At 42.6% G+C, this 19,093-nt stretch overlaps 1 protein-coding gene and 2 long non-coding RNA genes across 3 annotated transcripts; 2 read left to right on the forward strand and 1 right to left on the reverse strand.

The window, feature by feature from the left end:
• Window positions 1-10: 10 nt before the first annotated feature.
• Window positions 11-2,609, forward strand: LOC123102684 (uncharacterized). The gene is made up of 2 exons (XR_006449127.1): window positions 11-422; window positions 943-2,609. It is a non-coding gene; the product is annotated as an uncharacterized lncRNA (long non-coding RNA).
• Window positions 2,590-4,658, reverse strand: LOC123102685 (uncharacterized). Its single transcript, XR_006449128.1, has 2 exons — window positions 4,205-4,658; window positions 2,590-3,052 (listed from the first exon to the last, which is right to left on the reverse strand). It is a non-coding gene; the product is annotated as an uncharacterized lncRNA (long non-coding RNA).
• A 9,416-nt stretch (window positions 4,659-14,074) lies between these two features.
• On the forward strand, window positions 14,075-15,546 carry LOC123106761 (lipoxygenase 7, chloroplastic-like). The gene is made up of 3 exons (XM_044528827.1): window positions 14,075-14,341; window positions 15,169-15,406; window positions 15,506-15,546. Exons 1-3 carry the CDS (start codon window positions 14,075-14,077, stop codon window positions 15,544-15,546), a joined length of 546 nt encoding a protein of 181 aa, XP_044384762.1.
• Window positions 15,547-19,093: the final 3,547 nt, after the last annotated feature.

Genomic DNA, 19,093 nt, shown 5'->3' on the forward strand with positions numbered 1-19,093 from the left:
CTGATTTATTTATAAGAAGATTCTTCTATGTATTTAGTTACATGATTTTAATTTGATCGTCTTCTTTCAACTTTTTTTTGCCAAGTATGATATTTCCTTAGGTTCACCTTGACCTTCACTGCTCTTGTGTAAGAGCTTAAGTAAATTGATCTTGTATCATCAGAATCTGTAGCCTTGCATAGTTTTTTTTGTCTGTACATACACTTTAATTTCTTGCTCGCACTGAAATCCCTCTTTGTCACAGGATGAATCAGAAACTGAAGATGATGATCCCATGGACACAGAAGAAGCTTCCTCTGTCCTCATCGCTGCACTGCAGTCTTTCAGCCAAGCTCTGGTGAACTTTGAAATCCAGTTTAGAGAATTGCTCATGACTTGACAGAAATCATTCTTATGAGCACATCGTTTGATTCTATTACTAGGTCAGTCAACTTGAACTACCATGTGGAAGTGGAACTATTGTTGTCTGTCAGTTAAGACAATCGGGAACTTGGTGTTGTCATTCCTGGCTATTGTATTAGGATACTAGCAGCACTTACATGCAGATATGCTTGTGACTCTAAAGATAGTACACAAGGTGATTGATGTGTGGGTCGCTCAAGTATTGTGGGGTGCTGGGCTAAAGGTGTTCCATATACATGAACCATAAACTGGAATTGAAATTATTCTCCGCACGCACAAGTAAAACCTATGCAAAGTGAACAATCTCACAGTTGCAGCTTATATTCAGTACTTCTTCATTACAAATGTCGATTTCAAAGCATTTTCTTTCTCTAATTCTGCAACTTTATAAACTGCAGCTCAGTTTTGCTCACAAATGTTTTGCTCCTCATAAAACTAATTTTCTACTAACTGATTTCCGTATTTCCATTATAGTTTATTCATTACCATGTTCAAGGAATTATCAGCGTTTTTTCTGACTTGGTCAACTTACCCTTGCAGTAATTTAGCAGTTGAGATCAAGATGCTACTCCAATCTATATATGAAACCAAATCAGGTGGGCTTGATGACAAAGAGGTAATAAGAGATGAACTCTTCCAGTATAAAAAGTTGATGGTCCTAATTAGTTTATAGCTTATTCCTTGATCACTTTAATTTACACGACGTCCCAGGGCCTTTTGTGTTCTTTGGTAATATATTTGATTATAGTCACAGCTTACGCAAGATGATTATTTACGTTCCTAATTTATCTTCCTCTATCATGGTGGTAGGGAAACATCGCCGTTAGTTTGCCTGAGATAGAAGGACTTCACATAATTTTGTCAATAGCATTGATCAGGACTTTTTTCTTATTCTTTTCTATTTGTAGACAAGGAAGAACCATAGAGAATCTCGATCCTTACACTATAGCAGTACCTGAAGCAGAGCAAACCGCTGTCTCAAATTTAATAGTAGATGGAAAGGAATGGTTGTTTTTGTTGCAGGTTACTCCAAGAACAAGTGCATTGTCAAGCTAGATGTTTTATATTATCCGTCCATAATCTGGATGCTTGTGTATCCTGCGACTTGGTTCATCCAGGAGGTATTTGTGTTCAAACACAAGTGTGGGCTGCTTGCAGGGTAGAGCATAATTGGATTTTAAAGCCATTTATAATGTCCTGCAAAACTATAAGTTTGAACAAAGGTACATTAAGTTGTGTCACTCACATGGACAGTGTTGCCATCTATAATGCCTTACAAGTCTGAGCTCCATCATGATAATCTGATTAGTGTGTCGCAAGTCTGCTATTTCTAACTGTACAAATTCTGCACTTATTTAGCATTTTACATGATGCGTAGATTTTTCAGAACAGAAATAAGTCAATCCTTATAACCTGATTTTGCTATATTATTTAGTTCGAAGTTACTTTGTAAATCCCAGTTTCCCCAGTATTGTAACTCTGTGTCAAATTAAACTGATATTTCTCTTGTGAACAACTTCAATTTGTAATATCGTGATTTTCTTTTTCAGAAACCACTTCAACTAGCCTAGGGCTATGTCTATTAGTCTTCCAGTATTTCTTGGAATGAGATAACACATGTTTCTTCAAGTGTCTACACACTACATGAAGTAAGTTTCTTATAAGAGTAGTCAAACCTGGATACCAATTTATTGGAACATTATATTTCTTATAGAAGTAGTCAAACATGGATATCGATTTATTGGAACCATCAAGAAAGAGACACTCCTGGAGGGTCAGAAGTAATGCAATATATTCTCTCTCTTATGCCTATTTGAAATACAGTTGTAGGGTTGTACTTTGCCACTCATATTGCAGTACTCAACTGTAGCATGGATGGAGCAGGAAAGTGTGCTAAACCTTCTAACATGGACACTGCACTTGTACGAGCTACGGGCCACTATTGTTTGTCATATGGATTGTAGATGTAGTGGTAATGTACCACATTTTTCATGTAGTAAGGATGATACGTTATACGGAGTATAACAGTATGGTTGCCGTGACCTTCCTATTGTCCGTAGAGCCAGAAGAAAAATAGAATAAAAATTTTCATTAGACAAATAATAGAATTGGTGATTGAATATCACATGTCTGTAATTTTATATCTATGTGGGAGCTTGACGTAAGAGTACATGCAGAGTATACAAGTGAAAAACATTATTTATTTACAGGCGTTATTGTCAAAGTTTATTTTAACAGGGAGGGATCCCGAAGTTTTATTACCATCGTAATAACATGATACAACACATATGACATCTAGGCCCTAAAGAAACAAGAAAATACATAACAAATCCATGGACTTTTACAAAAAAGGACCTCAAACTGAGAGACAAAAACATGATCAGGTCCCTGCGTCAGTGTAGGTTGCATCTTGCTGCCGTCGGGGACGAGCCACTTGAGGCAACGAGGTTGCTATGGCAGTATGGCTCGAGGCCATACATAGCCCCAAATAGAAGAAACACTACCTCCTTGTTGGCATAGCCCTAGGAAGAAGAAAGAGGCGCGCAGACAGACCCATCGCTTCAGAAGGTTGCACTTCAGCCTGAAGAGTCACCAGAGCGACGAAGACCGCCCATCGATTGCCAAAGACCAGCTTCAGCGAGTGGCGTAGCTTCATAACAATTATCGGTGAAAATAAGCTCATATCCAATCGTATAATATATTTTTGGATGAAGTTAACACCAAAGCTTCTACTGGTAAAAATTAGGGCCAGTTCGGAAGTGAAAATCCTAATGAAGTCTTGCTGACCTCAAATGTTGGCTTTACAAGAAAAGACTCATTTTTTCGCAATAATAGATGAGCAAGAATTTTCAAAACCAATGTTTCATTGTTGTTTCCCGTGGCAACGCACGGGCATTTTACTAGTCTAGCTAATTAAATTAGACCTAACTAGTTTGGATCGGCCACACACACTCACACACACACGTGCACTCACACGGCACACTCAGACACACCACGCTGCATAAACACACAGCACACAACACACGATGCTAGAGGTTAAATATTATCAGAAGATAGCATGTTGTGATTTTCATAGGACTTAAACCATCCATCAAATGTATTTGGTCCAGTGGGATAAAATGGAGTTTGTCAAGTATACTACCTTCCCATATTTCTTTCACTCTTGTTAACAGTTGTTTAAACGCAGTTTAGAGGCTGTCTAGAGGGTTAATCATTGCAAATTTAGCAAAGCTAGCTAGTAGCTACAGTAGCTAGCAGTTCAGTGAGCAGCGGCAGTAGCAACGGAGTAGCAAAGAGCAGCAGTAGTGGTTATGAGCAACAAGCAGCAACGGCAACGCGGGCGCGAGGCCCTTACGAGGCAGCGCCGGCGAGTGGTGGTGGCCGGATGCTGGCGTGTAGTGGGCGAGACTCGGCGGCGGGGGCAGGCGGAGGCGAGGCGCATGCGGCTGTAGCGGGTGGGCGTGGCGCTAGGCAGCAGTAGGCGGCCGCAGCAGTAGAGCAAAGTAGCAGCGAGCATCGGGCGCCGGCAAGCATGCGCACAACGCGCGGCCATGGACGTGCAGGAACACGGGTACAGAGGGGGGGTGTGACAACCGCAAGCAGGGGAACGCAGCGGGACAGGGGAGCGGCCAAGGGAAACGCGGGTGCGCGCGGAGGCGCTGTCGTTCGCACGTGTAGGCGATGTTGTGGGCGCGACGACAGATTGGGGAGCGCGTCGACAGGGGCTATGTCCGGCGGCGGCTATGGGTGATGTTCGGCAATGGGAATAGAGGAGAAAAGGGGGAAGGGATGCGCGTCTCACCGGGAGCCTGTAGGTGTGCACGAGTGGAGTCGGGGAGGGCTCGTGGTGGCCGGCGTTGGAGAAGATCAACGGCGAACGGTGATGGTGATTCGAGGAAGAAGACGAAGTAGGCAACGGCGCGATGCAAGGCCCCGGGCTCGATCCAGTGGTGAGGGAGACGAAGGCGAGGGCGGGGAAGCTCCAGGACGTGGTGGCGCAGCGCAGGGATGCAGCCAACCACGGGGACGACAATGACAAGGCGATGACCGCGCGCGGTGAGATGCGGGATCGTGCAAACGAGGGCGTGAGGAGAGGGAGGAAGGGGAACGGGGTGGCCTAGGGTTTCCGTGGAGAGAGGGGCGCCGGTTAAGTAGGCGCCGGGGGGTGGCGGATGGGCGCCATGGTGACGCCCTCTGCCGTGGCGGCCATCGCCGGTGCCCACGTCCTCCCCTGGTGAACAGAGGAGGGAGGGAGGTGGCACTGGTGGGCTGGCCTGGTTTGGCCAGTGAGGCCAGCTGGGCCATTTGGCCCAGGGGGAAAGGGGTTTTCTTTTTTTTTTTTAATTTTTGTTAGTGATTCGTTTTTCTTTTTATTTATTTATTTACACCCTAACTTAGTTTAAGTAAAATGCGAACCTGGTTTCTAAATTAGTATTTACTATTTATACCTCTGCCACAAAAAGCTTGGTACTTAAATAAATTAGCTTGTTATTTTAGAAATTATAAAAGGCATTTACATAATTGTTTAAGACATTGTTTTAAACATTTTGATGCATTTAAACCTTTTATAAAAGTTTGGTTTCACCACCAATAATACTTATGAATTATTTGCCATAGCTTGCACATTTTAGTTTTAACATTCAAAAACTTTTATTTTTCTGAATTTAATTTAAATTTGAATTCGAACCGATTAGAATCTAAGCGAGATTAGCACAATAACAATGCTGACGTGTCATCATTAGCACAGGATTACTGTAGCTTAAATATCAGGGCGTCACAATTCTCCTCCACTACAAGAAATCTTGTCCCGAGATTTAAGGTATGGAGTAAGGGGGGAAAGGTCCGGTTACGAAGTTCTAACGAGTCTTCTCGGTCTTGGTTGCTCTTCTCGAAGAGGTCGGTCCATAGCATTGATGTCTTCATTTATCGGCTTCAGATAATCATGATGAAGTCGTCATTCTTCCTTCGGGGTCTCCATCGTACTTACGAAAAATATAAGGGGGAAACTCGTGAAGTACGAAGCTCAATACATGTTAGGTACCTAGGGGCTATCTCAGTGAACGAGGTATAGAGTCACCTCTCGAGTTGAAATTCAAGAAAGTCATCCAGAGTAAATTAAGAAGGTGAAATAAGGAGTTTCAAGCGGATAGGCAACCGTTAGTTGCTTGAAACGAAATGTGACAGGGGTTCAGAGCAATGGGAAAGTATTGCGTCTAAAACTAGAATAGATCATCTCAAGGAAGGTGGCTCGTGAATTACTTATGAAGCCAAATGCGAGAAATATCTTTGGCAACAGGGGTATACATAAGAGTCAGGCTTTGATCTTGTGGAATTGTGGGCTATGGGCACACCATGTGGGTTAAAAGTAGGAGGAGTGGTGACATCATGCAAGGTCATGATAGCAAGGCATGTCAGAGGATAGACTGCCAGTTATGTCGGCAACAACATCGGTACCAAGGGCGACGGACGAAGAGAACCATTTTCCTGCTCATTGAACGAGGCGGACCAATAGGCAAAGTTCTCATCCATCGGTGGCTACCGGAATGTCATCAACAATAGTAACAGGGTCTTACCGACACGATTGTGCTCCTAGGTGTTTACATAAGCAGAAGAATATTGCTGCTTAGATCATATAGATCACAAGAAAGGTTAAACCAAACAATGGAATGAAAAATATGATTATCAGTTTAAACAAAACAATGGAAAGGAAAATGTGTTTAAACACATATTCAAGGATATATCCTTCCCAAGGACAAGCAGATCACGATATCCATGACAGGATATAATGTAGAAAACTCTTTAGGTAAGAGGAGAGAAATTTCATGACATTACCCATACAGCGGTGTTTGGATAATTGAGCAGGAAACATTTAACATTGGGCTTCAAATGTTCTTGTTGAAAATCGGAGTACCATAGACATGCTTCGAGATAGCATTGACATAGCCAACAGGTAAAGATCAGGCTATGGATACACAAAGGATCCATCAGTAAAAACATATAGAATAAGTCTTACAATTTCCTCATGGAAGAATGGATAACCTTACAAAAATGGAAACTATAACAATAGGTCCTCCGACCAGGTGTGCTAGGCATGACATCACTTTATCGGGTCAAAGACTAATGTTATAACTCCTGGAATTATGTTCCAACCATCATGTCTGACCGAGATTCAGATATGATTGGTGGCATGATACCTCAGACTCAGGATGCCTGAGAAGAAAGGTGCAACAGAAATTGTCGAGATGACATTGTAAGGTTCTTAGGGAAATGAACTATGGAAACGAGTTCCAAAACAAGAGTTCATCATTAAAATAGGGAGAGGGTGAGGAGATGGCTGATGGACTCGGTGACAATCCATCGAGATTTTCAAAAGATGGATCTCCCCAATTATGTGAACAAGGAGATAACATTTGTCAAATCAAAATGGTATAATGATGTATGCTCGAGGAAAAACATACACACTTAAACATTGGTTGAAAGTTGCACCCGAGATATGGGCTTAGGTAGCATGACCGATGTTATAATGGTGATTCGGTAACCAATGGTCTAAGAATGAAATGTCAACCATTAACTTCAAAGCAATAGGGGTACTAGAAGTTTTGAACTCACACATCATAGTTCATTTGTCGGCATTCTGGCTATAAATAACACGGGGACCAAGAAGGAATGATGATGGTGAGAAGTATCACTTGTATTAAGAGTTCTCAAGAGGTGGTGAAATTTCCCACGACATCTTGTCTTAAAAGGTGGTAATATTCCAAGGTAAAGAAGAACAAATGCTGGATAGCAGGGAACTCAAGGAATAACACAAAATACAATCAAGTTTGTGTTGGAAGGAAGGAAATAAAGTGGACGATGATAACACAATTCGTCGAGGGCAAGGATGGTATTTCTCATCATGAATTCGATTGATATCCTGGAAGAGCTCAGAATGCTAATGATGATCACGACATAGCAGTCGAGAGATTTCAAGATGTAATCGATCGGCGATGACATCAAGTCAAAGGAATGGTGAAGCGAAAGGTTTTTGGAACCACGGGTACGACATCAACTCAGAATCAAGCTTGTTGTTCGAGGTGAACGATAAGACGAGGAAGATCGACGTAAGCTTAGCTCATCATCGAAAATTTTGCTACAGGGAGAAGGGCCAGGAAGCACAGTTAAAATTTAGCACGATAATGATATAGCCGATCAGGCTTGGGATGACTTGAAGTATTATTAACTCGTAAGCAACGAAAATTACTTAGAGTTATTGAATCAGAGTGCGGACCCGATTCACTATTTGGTGTTCTCGGTTGACGACAACCAGAACCCAGGAAAACTGGAATCGGTGAGAAATAACAGTTCATGAAGAAACCATAAGAAGTTATGTAGTTCCACGATAATCTCGAGATACGAGAGTGTAATACTCAATGGTAGATCAAAGTAAAGGTTGGATTGGGGTATTGATCCGTAAGAAGCTTCCATGATAAGTTCCACACCGTGTCCATGGGCATGAACACAAGTTTAAGGTTGACTCCCACTTCTTCAATGCATAACCTTCCATTCACCTATAGCTTTTGGAAAATGTCATTAGTTGTTGAAAGTTTTACCTGGTGCAATACCAGATAAGTATGACCCGTGAAATCTTTCGGGTTCACACAGATTAAGGAAGGCATAGGTTCCACCCATCAGGGCATCATAGAAACATATCGTCAGGAGTAAATAATACAAGCTTGAAAGTAGAGCATGGTTGACAAGGCAAATGATACAATTTACCAAAGGCATTATGTATCAGGGGAAGAACTCAAGGTTTTGAGAATATCCAGGGACGGTCGGATAATAATCCACCAAACGATCTGGCGGACCGCCAAGAATCTGATGTGAGCATATATGTTCAACTAGAAGAAGAAATAATGCAAAACGCATCAGATTATAGAAACAACTAACTAATTCAAAGCTTAAAGCAAAGAAATTTTATGATTTCCAAACAAAGGGATCAGAAGCAATCGTTCTGATCGAAAATGAATAAGTTCAATAGACTTATAAGCACAACTGATCAAGGCATTGATTGGTCAAGAACCAGATCATACCCAGATGACGTCTGGGCCGGAAGGATAATCCTAGGATTTGACTGATGATTGTGAACATTCACAACTTATTGAATCAATGGACTCAAAAATGATAGTGACAAAGGATGCCAATAAGATTACTATACTTATGGGATTAACCATAATGCGAGCAAGCAAGAATTTCAAGAACAACAGGCTGTTGAGGATTTTCGAAAGATCAAATAGTATTTCAAAGGCTTATGTGAAACAACTGAACAATTGAGAATGAGCGGATACTTGATAAGTGCAAGGAATTATCCGTAGGGGTATTCTTGTGGCAAAGAAGTATAAGGCAGTAAGCTCAAAGGATTCTCGGAAGAACGGAGAGCAGTTCGTTGCACCTTGTAATAACAAGATCAGTGTGATTGAATGTAAGAATGGCAGGTGTATGCAGTTATCCATAAGGATATAACAGTGGTAGGGAATTTGCAAAAGCGGTGGGCACAAGTGTCTCGGGAGAACATGATAGAGTATCTTCGAAATCTTCTGGCGCAGTAGGCGATCATCTGTGATAAGGGGCTCTCCGGGAGAAAGTAGTTACGAGAACCTAGAGTCAGATTTAGTAAAATCATTTAACCCGAATAGAATAAAGATTAGAGTCCCAGAGTATAGATGAGGAGTAAAAGATCCTAATACCACCCAAATGGCGACGTGTGCCCGTAAGACACAAAGCCATGTTAGTAAAAGTTTTGTAATGTCTAGACTCGACTTTAGCCAAGGAGTGTGGAAGGGGGATTCCTACAGGCAGTCGGCTCTGATACCAACTTATGACGCCCACAATTCAATCATACACCAATCATACACACAAACGTGTACAATCAAGATCAGGGACTCACAGGAAGATATCACAACACAACTCTACAAATAAAATAAGTCATACAAGCATCATATTACAAGCCAGGGGCCTCGAGGGCTCGAATACAAGAGCTCGATCATAGACGATTCAGCGGAAGCAACAATATCTGTGTATAGACATAAGTTAAACAAGTTTGCCTTAAGAAGGCTAGCACAAACTGGGTTACAGATCGAAAGAGGCGCATGCCTCCTGCCTGGGATCCTCCTAAACTACTCCTGGTCGTCGTCAGCGGGCTGCACGTAGTAGTAGGCACCTCCCGAGTAGTAGTCTTCGTCATCAGCAGTGGCGTCTGGCTCCTAGACTCGAACATCTGGTCGCAGCAAACAGGTATAGGAAAGGGGAAAAGGGGGAGAAAAGCAACTGTGAGTACTCATCCAAAGAACTCGCAAGCAAGGAGCTACACTACATATCTATGCATTGGTATCAAATGGATTAAGGGTATCATATGTGGACTGAATTGCAGAATGCCGGAATAAGAGGGGGATAGCTAGTCTTTTCGAAGACTACGCTTCTGGTAACCTCCATCTTGAAGCGGGAGAAGAGAGTAGATGGTAAGTTCACCAAGTAGCATCGCATAGCATAATCCTAACCGATGATCCTCCCCTCGTCGCCCTGTGAGAGAGCGATCACCGGGTTGTATCTGGCACATGAAAGGGTGTATTTTATTAAGTATCCGGTTCTAGTTGTCATAAGGTCAAGGTACAACTCCAAGTCGTCATGTTACCGAAGATCACGACTATTCGAATAGATTAACTTCCCTGCAGGGGTGCACCACATTTCCCAACACGCTCCATCCCCTTTGTCCGGACACACTTTTCTGGGTCATGCCCGGCCTCGAAAGATCAACACGTCACGACCCTACCTAGGCACAACAGAGAGGTCAGCACGCCGGTCTAAATCCTATGGCGCAGGGGTCTGGGCCCATCGCCCATTGCACACCTTCACGTTGCGTACTCGACCGGAAGCAGAACCAGCCCCCTTAATACAAGACCAGGCTTACGGTCCAATCCGGCGCGCGACCTCAGTCGCTGACGTCATGAAGGCTTCGGCTGATACCACGACGTCGAGTGCCCATAACTGTCCCCGCGTAGATGGTTAGTGCGTATAGGCCAGTGGCCAGACTCAGATCAAATACCAAGATCTCGTTAAACGTGTTATCTTGAAATAACCGCGAACGCCGACCAAGGCCAGGCCCACATCTCTCCTAGGTGGTCTCAACCTGCCCTGTCGTTTCGCCACAAAGATCCACACAGAGGGCTATCGGGAAAGTATGTCCTTCCAGCCCCCAATTCGTGAATCAACTACGGGTACTCCTCGAGCCGACCCGTCTTTTGTCACCACAAGTATCATATATTATGTATAAGTATATACCCATGACCACCTCCCGAGTGATCACGGCCCGACATTATAACATGGTAGACGGACAAGAATGTAGGGCCACTAATGGTAAACTAGCATCCTATACTAAGCATTTAGGATTGCAGGTAAGGTATCAACAGTTGTAGCAATAATGACAGGCTATGCATCAGAATAGGATTAATGGAAAGCAGTAACATGCTACACTACTCTAATGCAAGCAGTAGAGAGAAGAGTATGCGATATCTGGTGATCAAAAGGGGGGGCTTGCCTGGTTGCTCTGGCAAGAGAGAGGGGTCGTCAACACCGTAGTCGAACTGGGGTCGCCGGCAGTCTCGGGGTCTACCGGAAAGAAGTAACGGAGGGGGAACACAATAAATAATAGAGCAATCAAAACAACAGAACGCAAGACGCCACAATACGTCGTGCTAGGGGTAACCTATCACAGCGATAGGTGATACCGGCGAAGGGGGGAAACATCCGGGTAAATATTTCCGGTGTTCGGCGTTTTCGGACAAACGGACTGAAGGGGAAAAGTTGTGTGCTCTCTATGCTAGGGATGTGTGGCGGACAAATGGGCTGCGTATTCAGATTTGTCTCGTCGTTCTAAGCAATTTCCATGTACAAGGTATTTTCATCCGAGATACGGATTATTTTATATTAATTTTTAAAGTCTAAATTCATTTTCTGAAAAAAAATTGAATTGTTTAAATCGAACTAAAGGCAGAGTGTGCATTTGTTACCTAATAATTTCCTAGCCTATGTGTATGACAGTGGGACCCAAGGGGCTGGTCAACCATTTTACTTTGACTGGTCAAAGGTGAGATATGGCCCACATGTCATAGGCATCTAAATTAAATTAGTGTCTAGATTAGAATGGGGCCACATGTCATAGGCTATTAGGCTAATCTAGCACTAAACTCATACTAACTAAACAATGGAATTAATCCTAGGACTAATCTAGCTAATTAAATTAGACCTAACTAATTTGGGCCGGCCGCACACACTCACACACACGTGCACTCACACGGCACACTCAGACACACCACGCAGCATACACACACAGCACACAACACACAATGCTAGAGGTTAAATATTATCAGAAGATAGCATTTTGTGATTTTCATAGGACTTAAACCATGCATCAAATGTATTTGGTCCAGTGGGATAAAATGGAGTTTGTCAAGTATACTACCTTCCCATATTTCTTTCAATCTTGTTAACAGTTGTTTAAACGCAGTTTAGAGGCTGTCTAGAGGGTTAGTCATTGCAGATTTAGCAAAGCTAGCTAGTAGCTACAGTAGCTAGCAGTTCAGTAAGCAGCGGCAGTAGCAACGGAGTTGCAAAGAGTAGCAGTAGTGGTTATGAGCAACAAGAAGCAACGGCAGCGTGGGCGCGAGGCCCTTATGAGGCAGCATCGGCGAGTGGTGGCGGCCGGATGCTGGCGCGCAGTGGGCGAGACTCGGCGGCGGGGGCAGGCGGAGGCGAGGCGCATGCGGCTGTAGCGGGTGGGCGTGGCACTAGGCAGCTGTAGGCGGCCGCAGCAGCAGCGCAGCAGTAGAGCAAAGTAGCAGCGAGCATCGGGCGCCGGCAAGCATGCGCACAACGCGCGGCCATGGACGTGCAGGCACGCCGGTACAGAGCCAGGGTGTGACGACCCCAAGCAGGGGAACACAGCGGGTAAGGGGAGCGGCCAAGGGAAACGCGGGTGCACGCGGAGGCGCTGTCATTGGCGCGTGTAGGCGATGTTGTGGGCGCGACGACAGGTCGGGGAGCGCGTCGACAGGGGCTATGGCCGGCGGCGGCTATGGGTGATGTTCGGCAACGGGAATAGAGGAGAAAAGGGGGAAGGGATGCGCGGCTCACCGGGAGCCTGTAGGTGTGCACGAGTGGGATCGGGGAGGGCTCGTGGTGGCCGGCGTTGGAGAAGATCGACGACGAACGGTGATGGTGATCCAAGGAAGAAGACGAAGTAGGAAACGGCGCGATGCAAGGCCCCGGGCTCGATCCAGTGGTGAGGGAGACGAAGGCGAGGGCGACGAAGCTCCAGGACGTGGTGGCGCAGCGCAGGGATGCAGCCAACCATGGGGACGACGATGACAAGGCGATGACCACGCGCGGTGAGATGCGGGATCGTGCAAACGAGGGCATGAGGAGAGGGAGGAAGGGGAACAGGGTGGCCTTGGGTTTCCGTGGAGAGAGGTGCGCCGGTTAAGTAGGCGCCGGGGGGTGGCGGATGGGCGCCACGGCGATGCCCTCTGCCGTGGCAGCCATCGCCGGTGCCCACGTCCTCCCCTGGTGAACACAGGAGGGAGGGAGGTGGCACTGGTGGGCTGGCCTGGTTTGGCCAGTGAGGCCAGCTGGGCCATTTGGCCCAGGGGTAAAGGTGTTTTCTTTTTTTTTACTTTAATTTTTGTTAGTGATATGTTTTTCTTTTTATTTATTTATTTACACCCTAACTTAGTTTAAGTAAAATGCGAACCTTGTTTCTAAATTAGTATTTACTATTTATACCTCTGGCACAAAAAGCTTGGTACTCAAATAAATTAGTTTGTTATTTTAGAAATTATAAAAGGCATTTACATAATTGTTTAAGACACTGTTTTAAACATTTTAATGCATTTAAACCTTTTATAAAAGTTTGGTTTCACCACCAATAATACTTATGAATTATTTGCCATAGCTTGCACATTTTAGTTTTAACATTCAAAAACTTTTATTTTTTTGAATTTAATTTAAATTTGAATTTAAACCGATTAGAATCTAAGCGAGATTATCACAATAACAATGGTGACGTGTCATCATTAGCACAGGATTACTGTAGCATAAATATCCAGGTGTCTCAATTCTCCTCCACTACAAGAAATCTCGTCCCGAGATTTAAGGTATGGAGTAAGGGGGGAAAGGTCCGGTTACGAAGTTCTAACGAGTCTTCTCGGTCTTGGTTGCTCTTCTCAAAGAGGTCGGTCCATAGCATTGATGTCTTCATATATTGGCTTCAGGTAATCATGATGAAGTCGTCATTCTTCCTTCGGGGTCTCCATCATACTTACGAGAAATGTAAGGGGGAAACTCGTGAAGTACGAAGCTCAATACATGTTAGGTACCTAGGGGCTATCTCAGTGAACGAGGTATAGAGTCACCTCTCGAGTTGAAATTCAAGAAACTCATCCAGAGTAAATTAAGAAGGTGAAATAAGGAGTTTCAAGCGGATAGGCAACCGTTAGTTGCTTGAAACGAAATGTGACAGGGGTTCAGAGCAATGGGAAAGTAGTGCGTCTAAAACTAGAATAGATCATCTCAAGGAAGGTGGCTCATGAATTACTTATGAAGCCAAACACCACCGGGAACCTGTTGCCGCACTTCCGCCATGGCCGCATGCTCCTCCGCGGCCCAATCGTCGCCGCCGCCGGGGATCCTCGAGCACCATCATCCTGGCACGCAGTCCATGGCCGCCTCCCCACGCAGTCCCTTTCTTGCTGCCGGCGCAAATCCTGTCAATCCCTTCCTCTTCTCCTTCTCTTCCTCTAGTGATCTTTGCTGGATCCTGCTGCCGTCAATGCTAGGCATCGGAACCCCGACCCTGCACTCCATCGCCGCGCCCTCTCTTCTTCTCGTTGCGGCTGCTCCACATCGTGTCCGTCCACCGTCGCGATGCCCCCAACTCGTCTGCTTTCCCCAACCGCTGCTGGTTGACCTTCTGGCAAAGGCCAGCTCGACCTTCTCGAGGAAGGTTACTTTCGAGGATCCGGATCACAAGGTGCACACCATCTCGTCCTAGCTGCTGCTGTGTGAAGATCCGCTAGCCTAAAGACGCAAGATGTAGTCTTTCTAGCTAATGCTAATGCTATTTTCTTCCTCCTAACGAAGTCGACGCCTTGATTTTGATGGATAAGCAAGAACAGAGGGAGATACAGAGCATGAGTAGAACATGGACTGCTCGCACGCGCCGGCATGGACTGCTCCGCTGCCATCCCTACTGACTGAACTCATCTTAAGAGTTTTATTCATAGATATAACGGACTGGTTCGTACAAGTTACCAGTATTATTACAATTATAAAACAACAAGTTGCAGGTTTCATCAGTTTGATAGCTTAATAGGCTTTTTTCTGGACAAGAATCACCCATCCCCGCACATATCTGAATCTCTCGACCCACAACTAGCTAGTCGTTAGATCTTATAGCAAGATGCCAACTTTTCTATTGTTTACCAAAAGGAAAAATAACTATGTTTAAGGTTCCCCTGATGATCAGGGGATTGGGAGACAGACATATAAACTTGTCTTCAGAAACAGATCACAAGCAAACAAACTGAAATATGTTTTTCTCACGGGTTAATTGGTATTAGTCCTGTTTTCAATCCCAGAGCACCTGCCTGCCTGGGTTTGGGGGACTGAGTAGTCCTGCTTCTCATAGGTTTTGTTTTTGTTTATCTGTCACTTCATTTTCTCGCTATTTTTCAGACCTATTTGCCCAGCAAAATGCTGCACTTTTGGTGCAAAACCATCAAAGATGAACTCAACAATCTCCGAGGCGACGACATAACCAGAAAGTACAAGGAGTGGGACCGTGTGTACCTCTATGACTACTACAACGACCTCGGTGAGCCGGACAAGGGCTATCCGCGCCCGGTTCTCGGCGGCACCCAAGAACTCCCCTATCCCCGTATTGGCAGATCTCGTCGACCCCCAACAAAAACAGGTGAGTCCGGTGCAGTGTATATGTTTGTTCTTTTTCACATGTTGACAACCATGTCACCTTGCAATTGGACTCATATCGGGGATTTGATCTTTTCGCCAGAGCCTAGATTGGAGAGCAGAATTCCTCAGTACAAGATATAGGAGGCCCTCAACATCACTGTCCCGCGTGATGGTATTTATGCATCTTCCTAGTTGCTACGGCAATGCTAGATTTAATCATCCTAGGAGAGAAGAAGAAAAAAGACAATCAAAGTGTGAGAGAACACGTACAATGACGAGAGGACAAAAAATGTGTGGTGGTGAATAGCTCCACCGCATTGCCATTTGGCCCCATTTTACCCATTTAGCCAGTGTCCTCTTCAAAGTGTTCATCTTTAAAGATAATGGAACCAGTTTCTTTAGTATGTACTTACAATTGCAACTCTGGCCGTCTGTGTAATGTTTGTAAACTTGTAAAGAAAATGGAAGTTCATGGTGAAACCAGCTAGTCCATGGAACAAAAATCCAAACTTTTGAAACAAAGAGTGAGTAAAATTTGGAAAAAGTAGAACACTTACAAAACTTAAAAAAATAAAATTCTTTTATGTGAGAGAGAGGTCTGAACCTTCACTGTTAAAAGTTGACGTAAATAACTATGGTATTTTCACACGAAGAAAATCAAGTGAAAAAAATAAAAAGAAGTAACTCAATGTTTAAAGGAATTTTTAACATTTCTAAAAACATTATAAAAATATAGAAGTCCAAATTTTATTTTACAAAATGGCTTTTCCCCATCTTTAAGAAATCCTAGAGGTTCAAATTTATCTAACTGAGAAGTTCGATGTTTATTAAAAAAACCAAGAAGGTCAAATTGAAAACACTTACAAGTTTAAATATAAAATAATAGAGAAGGTCAAAAAACCAAGATGTTCAAATTTAAATAGCGGAGCAGTTTGATGTTTAATATGAAACATGGATTCCTCGTTACCAAAAAATATACTAAGAAGTTCAAAATTTTAAAAAATACTATAGTTCAAAATTTATAAAAAATGGATTTTCCTCTTTTCTAAAAAACCATAGAGGTTCAAATTTAAATAACGGAGATGTTGAATGTTTGTTACAATACCAACAAGGTCAAATTAAATAAACCAAGCAGTTTTAAAAGTTTATAAAAATAAATTTTCACTCTTTTCAAAAAGACCTAGAAGTTCAAATTTAAATAATTGAGTGGTTCGATATTTGTTACATAACTAGGACGTTTCCCATTACCTAACTAGAAGGTCATGTATTGGAAGTATCCAGTACGTCAAGAAATGGAGACCATAATTTTTTTCGGTAATTAGTACGGCTGTGTTGATCTTCTTCATTATGTGTTCAAGTCCAATGTGTTTTGTTTGTTTCCGCAACTCTTCCTTATGTGAATCCCATCCGCTTTGGAGAAAAATGTACTTATAATTCGGGTAGAAGATCACGTTTTGTTAAATAATAGCACACAAAAAGGTAGCTTTTGGCAAAAACAAACACAATACACATAAAGCATAGAAGTTCAAATGAAAAGCAAAAGCAAAAACATTCTTACAAGCAGGATAGTTTTTCCAAAACACGCGTGAAAAAGTACGCAAAAAATGAAAACAGAAAACTCTTGAAATTAATAGCACGCGAAGTTCTTGTTTCAAAAATTCCGAAGTTCACGTGTACCACGTGTAGAAGAAAAATCATCATATGAAAAAAGGGAACACCTAGGCCATTTCGCCGAAAAGCAAAAAATGCATAAAATGTCGCGAGAACTAAAAGCTTAAAAGATTTGTTGAAACAAGTTCAATTGCTTTGTCCGGAGAAGTTCAAAAATTCTTGTGAGAGAGGTTCACCTTGTATTTCCGTATAAAAATCGAATACTATTCTTTACTCAAAATATAAAAAGGTGAAGTTCAAATTGAAATAACAGAGAAGTTCGGAGTTTATTAAAACCTAGGATTTACCTATTCAAAAAATAAAAAACACAACACCATTTTTGCACTTCTAAAAACAACCCATAAACGAAAAAAAAGTTGCTAGAAGTTCAAGTGCTCGGCGAGGAAAAGTTCAAAAAATTCTTGTGAGAGAGGTTCACCGTGTATTTAGATGTACAAAATACAAAAAGTTCACCGTGTATTTAGATGTTCACCGTGTATTTAGATGTTCAAAAAATTCTTGTGAGAGAGGTTCACCATGTAACCAGAGAGAAGTTCAAAGTGATAATAACCAGAAGTTCACGTAGTACATGGTGTCTATTTCATATAAGAAAAAAACAATTAAAGTGAAACAAAGTGAAGTTCAAACAGACATGCCCGAGAAGTTCAACTACTTCACGCACTGCAAAAAATAGCACGTCAAAAACAGAGTGAGCTTCAAACATACATGCTCCAGAAGTTCAACTACTTCATGCAGTGTGTTTCCGTTCGCAATGAAGGAAGAAATCATGATCTCGTCATTTTCTAATTTGCTTCAAAATGGCAGGAATATCATTTGTGCAAGTTCAAGTCCTCGGTCGGAGAAAGTTAAAAAATATATTATGAGAGAGGTTTGTACAAAGAGAATATCATTTGTGTAACACTGACGAAATTGATGGGGAAATTAAAAACAAAAATTTGTCACAGAAGTTCAACGTGAAAACAACACGAAGTTCGACTAATATAGTGAATGAATTTGAGATGAAAAACTTTTAAAATTGTCGCGAGTATGAAAAAATGATCAACACGGGAAAGTTGCATGTTTACAACAGTTTCCCATCGGTATATCACCTGCTCAATTCCAGTGAGTGGATGGAGAGCTACAAGCAAAAAAATCACGTGAAAAATAGAGTGAAGTTCAGGTACACGCGCCGAGAAGTTCAGGTTCTTCACGCGGTGCATTTTTGAAGAATCTGTTTCGCGATAAAGGCAGAACGCATGATCCAGCCGTTTTCGAAATTACTTGAAAACGGCTAGAGGAATCAGAGAAAACCATCAACATGAAAATTTTCCGTAGCTTTTCAGCGGTATATTATTTGCCCCATTCCGATTAAGTTTCTAGAAAATACGGCGAAAATGCGTTTTTCGCCATTTTCGAAACTGACTTAAAACTGTAAATAATTGGGAGAAACAATACATACCAAAAAGTTTCGCATTTTTTCAAGCTTTCCAACGCCATATCATTTGCTGCATTCGGACGAACGGTTAAAAAATTAGCTCGAAAATACGAACTCGGTAGGACTTGGACCATTTTCTAAATTACTCTTAAACCATTCAAAATTAGAAAAAAAACATTCAAGATGAAAAGTAGTGCATTTTTATAAGCTTTCCAATGTTGTATCATATGCCTCCATTGGATTATCCGTTTAGAAATGACATCAAAAAAAGGAACTCAGCTGTTCGGTTTATGAAATTTTACGTTTTTTCAAATTACTCTTTAACCAAACGGAATTATAGAAAACTTTCAACATGTGGAAGGAGCGGTTTTGCATCAGCTTTCCAACGCCATATTATATGCCTCATTCCGATAAACGGTTTAGTAATGCGATCGAAAATACGATTCACGTTTTTGTGCGAAGAAAAAACGATTTTCAAAACTGCTCTTAAACTGCTTATATTTTGCCAAAAATTTAAGTTGGCTCATGATATTGGTGTCCATAGATTTCCGACGGTATATCGCAAGCCCCATTTGGGCAATGTTGGCGGAAGTTCAACCTAAT

This window comes from Triticum aestivum, chromosome 5A (genome assembly GCF_018294505.1).
Source record: "Triticum aestivum cultivar Chinese Spring chromosome 5A, IWGSC CS RefSeq v2.1, whole genome shotgun sequence".
NCBI classification, from domain to species: Eukaryota; Viridiplantae; Streptophyta; class Magnoliopsida; order Poales; family Poaceae; genus Triticum; species Triticum aestivum.